The sequence below is a fragment of the Zalophus californianus genome, chromosome 6 (genome assembly GCF_009762305.2).
Source record: "Zalophus californianus isolate mZalCal1 chromosome 6, mZalCal1.pri.v2, whole genome shotgun sequence".
NCBI classification, from domain to species: domain Eukaryota; kingdom Metazoa; phylum Chordata; class Mammalia; order Carnivora; family Otariidae; genus Zalophus; species Zalophus californianus.
Genome location: NC_045600.1, coordinates 73,884,758 through 73,895,401, shown reverse-complemented (window position 1 = coordinate 73,895,401; position 10,644 = coordinate 73,884,758). Strand labels below are relative to the sequence as shown.

At 45.9% G+C, this 10,644-nt stretch overlaps 1 protein-coding gene across 1 annotated transcript; it reads left to right on the top strand.

Annotated features, from left to right (window-relative positions):
• The first annotated feature begins 2,339 nt into the window (after nucleotides 1-2,339).
• RNASE10 (ribonuclease A family member 10 (inactive)) lies at nucleotides 2,340-2,987 on the top strand. The gene has a single exon (XM_027569090.1). The coding sequence runs from the start codon at nucleotides 2,340-2,342 to the stop codon at nucleotides 2,985-2,987; it is 648 nt and encodes a 215-aa protein (XP_027424891.1).
• The last annotated feature ends 7,657 nt before the right edge of the window (nucleotides 2,988-10,644 follow it).

The following is a 10,644-nucleotide window of genomic DNA, read 5'->3' as shown; positions in this document are numbered from 1 at the left end:
TATGGTCTTATCTAGGGCTAGATTATCAGGTTTGCAAAATCTGGATGTTCTGATGGGAATGTGGTTATTGGTTGGGTTGGAAAGAGGGAAGAAGGGAGTGGAGGGCAGGGCTAGGCTTCATAGGTTAAGGTTTGTGCAAATTTATGATTGCCTCAAATATTCCAGTGTTCAAATTAAGTCATGATCCAAGTCTAAAATGTAAAAAGCAAAATAACCATGTTGGAATATGGTTATTAAATGGTTATAAGATAACCAAATAAAGGCTAAAGATCTTGACGTGCTAGAAACGACAGGGAAAGGTTAAAGGATGTACATGTGGAGAATATTAAACAATGACTTGATTTGAGCTTCCTGGCAAGATCAGGCTGCGATAAAGCTCAGGACGGTGGGCGTAACCCAGGAGTGAGACAATTGGCAAGATGGAACCGTCTGCAGTTTCCCAGGCTGGAGTCATTTCCTGCCTTGGATGTCTGGGTCTGTCTCAATGTCCAAGTAGCCTTACTTCAAAGTGTTTGTGGGAGCAAAGAGAATTGAGTGAGTGTTTATTCAGTGCTGGTGGGAGGAATGGAAGGAGGGTGGGCTTAGGAATTAAGTCTGGATTTAAAAGCACATGGACCAGCAGGAGCTAGCCATTTTTCTACAGACCAGCATCCAGGGCACTTTTAAGAAAGAAGGAAACCCTGGGAGGGAAGAGCTTGGGGAACAAGAGAACACAAAAGTCTCTGAAGCTACTTAGGTGTGGAGGTAAGTCCCAGTAGTGTTGAGTGCCCCTGGGAACAATATGGGAAGTTCTTTCTCTTTAGAAAAATTTTTTAAATATTGAAATATTTTAAACTTTAAAGAAAAGTTACAATAATACAAAGAACTCCTGAATACCCTCTATCCAGATACATAATTAAAAAAAATTTCCCCCCCACATTAAAAAAATCATTTTCTGTCTCTGTAAACACATGTATACACATACATATAATCTATATTTTGAACCATTTGAGGGTAGGTTGCCCACAGCATGCCCCTTTGTTCCTTAGTATTTCAGGGTTCATTTTTTTAAGAATGAAGATATTCTCTTAAATAATCACAGTATAATTTAAAAATTCAGTATATCAAACATTGATATAATCCTCCTATCTACTCCACAGACTATCCTAATTTTACCAATTGTCTCAATGTTTTGTTTTGTTTTGTTTTGTTTTAAATTTTATTTATTTATTTGACAAAGACAGACACAGCCAGAGAGGGAACACAAGCAGGGGGAGCGGGAGAGGGAGGAGCAGGCTTCCCGTGGAGCAGGGAGCCCGATGCGGGGCTCGATCCCAGGACCCTGGAACCATGACCTGAGCTGAAGGCAGACGCTTAGCGACTGAGCCACCCAGGCGCCCCTGTCTCAATGTTCTTTACAGCAAATTTTTTTTTTTTTTCTGATAGGGAAGTTCTCTCTTTGATAGGGGGATGAAACTGGCCTCACAGGACAAAGACACATGTTTTTCCTCTCAGCACTCATTGGGATCTTTATTAGCAGGGGAACCCCAGCAGGTCAGTTTTGGGGGCTTTTTTCTTTTTTTTTTTTGGTTTCATTCTTATGCCATTTCTTCCCTGAGAGTACAAGACTAATCATCAGGAAATACCCAAGTGCTAAGAGATCTTTAGTAGTAGAAGGGTTCTGGCATGACATGATGTAGTTTTAATAGGGGCCTGAGATGTGAAATTGGGCATCGCCTCCCCCGCCTCAAAGCGCCACCTGTCCCTACAATGTAGCCTCAGCTTAGGAGTAAGAATGGACCAAAGTGCTTTTTCTATTCCTTTTTATCTTTTGAGGGGAAGGACGGGTAGCAAGGACAGTAATAGACACTGGAATGAGGAAAAATTAACTTGGGATAAAAATAGAGAGATGGTGTCCTATGGCAATTCTAGTCCTTTACCGAGAATAAGGCTTTCTATAAGAATTTCTCTCAAGGAAAGTATGCCACTGTACTTGCTTGTCTTTTCAACCATTCTCTTGGGTTATTTGGAACTAATTTTTGTGTAGGAGCCATTTGATGTCACCTTTCCCTACTGATTCCCCGTATGCGAACCAATTTCAGAACTGCTTCTCCTGGTCATCTTCCTGTCGTGCAAGATCATACGTTATTATACAGCAACAGGAATGTTGTGGGGAGGGACCAGAGAAATGGGAAAAGAACAAGAAAGAATCTCTGCCTTGAGGGGAGGGGGTAATGCGGAGAAGGGAGAGGAGACCCCAAAGACTATGGTGTCAGTATTTAGGGAGTCTAGGGTCCCTCCTGGAGCCTAGTTTCATCTCAAAGTCAGTCCTTCTGTTTCCCTTTGGCCCTCCAGGAAAAATGAAGCTGACTCTGGTGCAGATCTTCTTCATGATGTTGCTGCTCCTACTGGGCCTGGGGCTGGGCCTGGGGCTGGGGCTTCAGATGGCTGCAGCAGTCCTGGAGGAGAGCGAGCAGTCCCTGAGTGAGCTGTGGTCCAGTGACTCAGAGGACAAGACCAAGGCCACGAAAGGAGAGGGCAGCCGAACTACAGAAACCTTGCTGCTTAGCAACAAAGGAGTGGTGCAACCAGGCTGGGCCAAAGACACCGTCCTCGGGGAAGACGAAGTTCAGGGAAGCAAGATGCTCAGAGCTGAGCCTCTCCTTCAGAGCCACAAAGACTACCTTAGGTCTGACCTGATGGCCAGGGAATGCAACAGCCTGATGGTACAGAAGCTGAAGGAGCACAACCGCACGTGCATAAACCAGTACACATTCATCCACGAGGATCTGGATACGGTCAAAGCTGTCTGTAACAGTCCCGTGGTTGCCTGTGAGCTCAAGGGGGGCAAATGCCACAGAAGCTCCCGGCCTTTCGATTTGACACTCTGCAGGCTGTCCAAACCAGGCCAGGTCACTCCTCACTGCAATTACCTCACTTTCATTTTTGAAAAGTATATCATTATATCTTGTAATGACATGAAGGTCCAGATAATGTCTGGACAATGAAACGACTTATCTTCTTCTTCCTCTTCATCTTTCTCCTCTTTCCCTTCCTTCCTACTTCTTCTTTCTCATACTGTTTTCCTCGTCCTGGGTGTTTGGCATAGAAAGGTTCTGGGAAGAGAGGCTGGCCTACTCTGGATCATTCTCCCCTGGGAACACAGTTCTTCTTTGCCCTGGGTTTCACCCAACTTGCATTTCGTTCCTGGGATTTGAGGTGGCAGAATAGGGTAATGCTCTGTAGTGTCCCTGGGTCTTCCGTCTCTCCTGCCCTGGAGAGAGATAAGTGAAGAACTGCCCTAATCTCTATGGTGACTTTGGTCATCAGCTTGTTCCCCTGTCTCTTGGCCTTTGGGTGTGGACTGTAAGAGGTTAATGCATCCTAGACCCATGTCCTTTACTGCTCTTCATGAGCCTCTAGGGCCATCACAGGAGCCTCTGGGGCTTTCCACATGGCCCCTCTGTGCTGCAGATGCAAATGAGTGACTCTAGCCATGACTGCACCTGCTGAACCATGTGGATCAGGTTTCTTTTCTTGAGTCCCTCAAAAGAGAGGACTAGTCTGAGGGCTCTGCTGGGAAGGTGCTGTGGTGGTGCAGACTAAGCTAGAACATGTGATGCGGCAAGGACAGCACTCTTTTGTTTGACCCTCCTCAACCCTTTTCTCTCTCCTCCCAACTTTTGCTACCTGCCTCTTTGTTTTGCTTCTTTTTCCATCTCTTTGTTTTCTTTTCTTTTGCATTCCCCCTCCCCCAGCTGACGCCCCCCCCCTTCTCTGTTTTCCTTTTCCTCTTCTTTTTGGGCTCTCCCTCTCCTTTCTCCGAATCCCTTTAGAAATTCATTCAGCCACTTAAGTGTCAGACTCTAGATTTCAGCTTGGGTTGTGATCTCAGGGTAGTGGGATCGAGGATCTCCTCCCAGCTCTGCCCTCAGGGGGGAGTCTTTTCTCTCCCTCTGCCCCCACCCCTGCTTGCAAGCACACACTCTCTCAAATAAATAAATAAATCTTTAAAAGAAAAAAGAAATTTATTCAGCCAACACTGATGATTTATACTATGCCAGGTAAGAAGATGTTGGTCCTATAGTCTAAAAAGTCTGGCATAGGGAGTTGGAGGGAGGGCGGAGAAAGGGAGCCTTTTTTCCAAATTATGTCCAGAAAGCCGACTAGTGCTCACGTTGGGTGTTCAATGATGCAGAATGGATGGGATCAAGGGAGTCTTATTTTCAGTCATCATCTCTTCCCCTTTTTGCTCTGCAGAAGAACGTTGGTGAAAGAATAATTTCAGCAGAGAAGGGATTGGATCTATTTGTGGAGCAGGAAAACTATGGGGTGGAATAAACAGAGGATGGAAGTGGCTGCCATCAGCCCATTTCCTCTGAATTAATTTCTATCAAGAAACAGTGTAGTTAGATGTGCATGGGCGCAGAAGGGAATCTGAGAAAATTGCCGGGTGACTTAATTTTGAGATTCCCTCACCCTAGAGGGCTCCTCTGCTTCATTCTACGAGACAGTAACACACTCCAGAGTCAGGGACATACATAAATGGGAGACTGGAGAGAAGAAGGAAAAAAAAAAGATTTGGCTTACTCTGATCTGGCTTTAACCTTCCTTTTCTTTCTTCATTTATTCCCCAATTTCTTTTATCCTTCCTGTTCTCCCAAGCAGGCAACCACTAAATGTGTTGCCTCTCTGTCATCTCAGACTCCCCTGGTTCAACATTTCCCTTTAGACCTCTCACTCTCCTCTTCTGGCAATAATAACCTTTTAGGAGCAGTGTTGCTGGGCAGGAAGCGAATTTGCATCTGCAGGCCGCCCTGACCTTTAGAGGTGGGAGGGGGTGGGGAGAAGGTCAGGAAGTGTGGGCAAGGCCAAGGCCAAGGCCAGGCAGATTCCTACTCTTCCTGACGCAGAATCCCTTTCAGGGGAAACAGACAAAAGATTATCTCAGACCAGGGAGAAAATGAGAAATGAGGTGGGAGAAGAGGAAATAAGAGTGGATGTCAGAGAAAATCAGCCATGTTGGGAATTTGTCCAGAGGGTAAACCAAAGGCATTTAGGATTATGGATGGAATGTGAAAGGGTTGCAAGACGGACTTCATCTTAACCAAAAGCCAAAGGATCCACATTGTCTGGCTCGAAATATTAAGAGATGGGATTAGCTAGGAATTAAAGCCTGTACTCTCTCGTTTTCAGATGGCCCGCTTCTCCCCTTCAGCATTCCCGCACGGGCTTCTCCTCCTCTAGTCTCCACTTGGGATGCTCTAGGTGGTCAGGCCTTTTACTGTGGAGACTGTCTTAGGAAAGCAGCTCACAAAACGCTCTTTGGGGTCCCAGTGGTTCAAGCAGGAAAGCGCAGCTTCTGTGACCCACAGAACAAGGTGACAAGGCACACCCCACCCACCAGGGACAGAAAATTAACTCATTAACTCAAATGCTGGCTCATTCACAAAATTATCACCAACTCCTTCAGCTCCAATGTAGCTCCATCCTTACACTTTCAGTCATACGCGTTGGCCCCTGTAACAGGTCCTCAGTCCCTTACCTACTGTTCCTAAATCCCCAAAGCTCTGAAAACTGAAAGGGTTTCTTTAAAGTGGCTCCAAAACTCCTTTAGATGCAAAATCTGACTGAATTAATGATGCAAGCTTATTTATTATCTTTATGCTTCATTTCATTACACATTTCACTGAGGAAATATCAGTGTTTGTTTATGAACATTGTCTCAGATAGACTCCTCTAGGGGTGTTTGAGTAATAGCACACATGTACGAACACACACACTTACACATTATTGCTTTTGAAAATCTGAAAAATTCTAAGTTTCCAAAATGCATTGGCCCCAAGAGTTTTAGGTAAAGGATTGTGGACTTAAATACAATTTTAATCAGCCCTTAATTAATTTGAGTATACAATAATGGCCCAATGAAGTCATAAGCATCTTTGTAGAAGCAAATACAAGTTTCTTCTATATTCTTCACTGGCACATTTATTTTTTTTTTTTAAAGATTTTATTTATTTATTTGTCAGAGCAAGAGAGCGAGTGAGCACAAGGGGTGGGGGGAGCGGCAGGCAGAGGGAGAAGCAGGCTCCTCGATGAGCAAGGAGCCCGGTGAGGGACTTGATCCCAGGACCCTGGGATGATGACCTGAGCCAAAAGCAGATGCTCAACCGACTGAGCCACCCAGGCGTCCCCATTGGCACATTTATTGATCAAAGTTTACCTGCTTGTTGATTAGAACCTTCTCAGAAGTTATAAAAATTGTATAAAACATAGAATTATTCAAGAGGAGCAAATTTTCTGACTCCTGCCAAATCGTGTGCAGCCTGAGTCACATTTCAGAGGGTTCGTGTGCTCTTCCGGAGAAGCATGAGGGAAACCATCATTGTATGCAAGCGCTCTGCTAGATGCTGTCACATACTCGGTTTTGCATAATTCCTGTAAAGAGGTAACAGCAGAGTAGATTGGCTCCATTTTACAGAGGAGAAGTAACAGACTCGGAGACGCCAAGTTTATCTTGACCAAGATCACCCAATTTATAAACGGTTGATCTGTCATTCAAATGGAATATTCCTGCCCTTTCCCCCATTTGCTGCTTCCTGATTTCTGGCACCATTCAGTTTACTCTCCTGGACCCCAAAGGGTGACATTCAGCTCTAACTAGAGTTTAGGGCCTGGATTCTGGATTCTTTGCCTTTGTGATAAGCACATACATACTAGTAACGAAGTTGTTGGAAGAAAGACAGGCAGGGCCAAGGCCCCCTCCCCCCACCCCCACCCCCCACGCAAAGAGGAAACCACCCGTAAAAGGATTTGACACCGCCCTGGAAGTGTTGCAGGATTTTCTCCCTTTAGTGCCCACAGTTCTTGGTCACGCCACTTCAAAGAATAAAGAGGCAGACCAGACAGAGTGGGCAGCAAAGCAAAGTTTATTGAGCCATAGTACAAAGCTCCCAGAGAGAAGGGGGGGGCCCTAGAGGGTTGCACCCAGAGTTTCTAAGTTTAGGGGTTTTTGTGAGCTCTTTTGCGGAACTATCTTCAGCAATCAGAGCTTTGGGCACGTCTCTGTCTACCTACTAGGTTAACGTCCACGTGCTGATGGTCCTTATTTGCTGATCTGGGGGCTTAGGTCTTTTTTTGGGGGGGGAAGCTTAGGTCTTAATTGCCCCTTGCCTGTGATATTGATGATGGGGTTTTGGAATATAGGTGAGGTTCAGTGGGGTGGAGTCCGGATCCGACGACTAAGAAAGAATTCTTGAGACGTCTTTGGTGCAAAATGGTGGTTTATAAAAGCACGGGGACAGGACCTGTGGGCAGAAATAGCTGCTGCCCCGGGGTTGTGAGGGGTGGCTGATTTATACTATGGGGTTGGGAAAGGTAAGGAAAAGGAAGGGTGAAAGAACTTTCATATGCTAAAGAAGACTCACAGGATACCTGAGGCCTTGCCATTGTCATGTTAAGGTTGTCTACCCCTCTAGTAAGACATTAATATTAAGATAGTTGGGAACTTCCTGGAGGAACATTACACTCTGCCCACTTCAAATACCGTCGATGGGCCGCAGGTTGTAAAGACATTTAATTGTATTTACATTCCCTTCCGGAAGCTATTGCTGAGGCTTTTGTAAGTAAACTGAGGGAGACTCAGGTTTTGTAGGATTGTGGTCTCTACAAGTTAACCATTTGTTTTTCCTTTAGGGCAGCCAGGAGTGCCTGAGGAATGTCACATATAGCCCATGGTTGGGGGGGTTATGGGGTGTCAGCTTCTGCTTTGTCCTCAGCTTGCCTTCTCTTCCCTCATCATTGACAAATGCTTTTGTGGTTAATTGTCTTATTTTAGGACATTTTGCAGAATTCATTTCTGCAAAGGCTACAAAGCAGAATGTCAGTGGGGTCCTGTCTAAGCTGCACAACAGGATGTTAGTGGTGTTTTATTTTAGCTGCCCTGTCTCCATGTTTTCTTGTTGGAGACCCTGGTCCTGACCACCTAACTGTCCAACTAACTCCTAACATTCCCCGCTCTGAAGAAGTGACCCAAACTACCCATTAGGGAAAGGGGGAGATGACCGACCTAAGTGCTTTCTGCTGGTCGGGGGCTCTGTTGAAGAACGCAGTCAGGGTTTCATCCCCGGAAGTCTGTCTAAGGTTCCCCGGTAGAAGTCGGCAGGGGCTGTCTCCAGTTGTGGCTGCACAGGCAGGACCATCTGTAGCCTGATGGACTCTTAAATGAGAAGAGACAAATCAGATAAGGGCATTAAGAATACAAGGTCTGAAAAGGAGCAGGAGGAAGATGACTAATAGCGGGGCCATTAATGGCGAGGGCCATTGTAACAGCTGTGTTCCAGGGGGACACCCACCAAGAGGAGAGCCCCTCTATTTGGGCCACCAGATTATCTGAGGAATACCTGAGAAATGAGAGGTCACCTGACCTGTGTTGTTGTTTTAGAAGCAGCATACTCCCCAAAGGAAGGTGCAGGATTTAAAGCGGAGCAAGTTTTTATTTGCATGACCGGACGCTCCAGCAATAGTGCCTGGTACCGTAGGAGGTGGCTGTCTGTGAGCCAGTGACTGCCACCAGTTGATAGGAGGCCTTGAATATTATGGGGGTGTATACAGTAAGATCTTGTCCCAGAGTTAGTTCCATAGGCTTGGGATCAAGAGTACAGTGGTCTTGCCGGCCAGCCATAGGCCACCAAGTCAAGTTTTTTTGCTTAAATCTCCCACTGGCTGTTAAGTTGGTCCTGGGGCCTGGGTTAGGACGTCCAAGGCCATTCCCTTTCTTTCAGTCATATACAAGTTGTAAGCCCTCCTGGTGAGAAGACTTAAAGCTGGGACACTGAGCAAGGCCCTGAGGTGTTTAAAAGCTTTTTCTGATTCTGGGTTCCACATTCATAGATGAGTACAGGCTGTCTGGATGCCCTTGATTAATTGATAAAGAGGATGTGCTATTTCTCCATCCCCTGGTATCCACAAGCGATAGTACCCAGTTATGGCTCCAAACCCCTTAATTGTTTTAGGGTTTTAGGGAGAGGGTAGGAGGCAACAGGCTAAACCCTATCTTTTCCCAGTCTCTTTGTCACCTCTGAGAGGACCAAGCCCAGATACTTGACAGATGTCTCGCATAACTCTGCCTTGGGCTGAGAAACTTTATATCCTCTTGTACCAAGGAAGTTGAGAAGTTTTTGGGTGCTGGTTTGAATGCTTTGCCCAGAGAGGGCACATAATAGGAGATCATCCACATATTGTAATAGGACATAGTTCCCCACAGAGAAGTCTGTGAGATCCAGAGACAGGGCTTGTCCAAATGATGACTGTCTCGGAACCCCTGGGGCAAGACTGTCCGTGTCAATTGAACAGCTGGGTTAGTAGGGTCTTCAGACGCAAACAGGAACGGAGAGTCTGGGTACAGTGGAATACAAAAGAAGGCTTCCTTTAAGTCTAAGATCGTGAGCCAACTGGCATCAGTGGGGATTTGAGCAAGGAGGGTGTAAGGGTTAGGAACCATGGGATGAAGCAGGACCACAGCCTCATTAGTAGTGGGAAGGTCCTGAACCAATCTTCATTCTCCATTAGTTTTTTGTTACCGCCCCCAAATTGGGGTGTTACATGGGCTGTTGCATTCTTTTAAGAGCCCTTGCTGCTTTAGATTACTGATGATTTTTATTAGGCCCTGCCGTGCTTTTTGTTTTCGAGGGTACTCTTTCCAACAAGGGGAAGTTGTCGGGTCTGAGCAGGGAGCCCGATGCGGGGCTCCATCCCAGGACTCTGAGATCATGCCCTGAGCTAAAGGCAGACGCCCAGATGCTTAACTGACTGAGCCACCCAGATGTCCCTGCTCTTTTTTTTTTTTTTTTTGCTCTTAAGCATACTTTGAAACATATATTAATTTTTTTTTAAGATTTTATTTATTTGACAGAGAGAGACACAGCGAGAGAGGGAACACAAACAGGGGCAGAGGCAGAGGGAGAAGCAGGCTTCCCACTGAGCAGGGAGCCCGATGTGGGACTCGATCCCAGGACCCTGAGATCATGATCTGAGGCGAAGGCAGACGCTTAACTGACTGAGCCACCCAGGTGTCTCCATCTCTGACCTTATATTAGGACTTTACCAGGAAACTTGCTGGTGATTAGGTCAGTGGCCTCTAACTAGACATGACGCTTGTACATTGCTGTGACATCTGTGATCTATAGGTATGTATTGCTAGCTCTGGTTAATCTTTATAGTGAACTTTTCTTTTGAGGTCTAATTAGTTTTTTTTTTTTAAGATTTTATTTATTTATTTAACAGAGAGAGACACAGCGAGAGAGGGAACAGAAGCAGGGGGAGTGGAAGAGGGAGAAGCAGGCCTCCCGCGGAGCAGGGAGCCCGACGCGGGGCTCGATCCCAGGACCCTGGGATCATGACCCGAGCCGAAGGCAGACGCTTAACGACTGAGCCACCCAGGCGCCCCGAGGTCTAATTAGTTTTTGTGGTTATTTTTATTTTCTGTGGTTGCAGTGCAATTATTAGAAAAACATTTTAACCCTGGTAATTGGGATAGGGTGGTCTAAATTTTCTTAATATCTTTGTTCTGTCTCAGCATCTGCATACCTGAAATACCCTCAGAGCCTAGTCAGGGGCCTCCTATTCTTTCCCTCCCTAAAGTCCCATCCTTTCCCTTTTCATGAG

Bases quoted from the DNA above. Each gene is read 5' to 3' on its own strand.
- RNASE10 (XM_027569090.1), top strand. From the start codon at position 2,340: ATGAAGCTGACTCTGGTGCAGATCTTCTTCATGATGTTGCTGCTCCTA.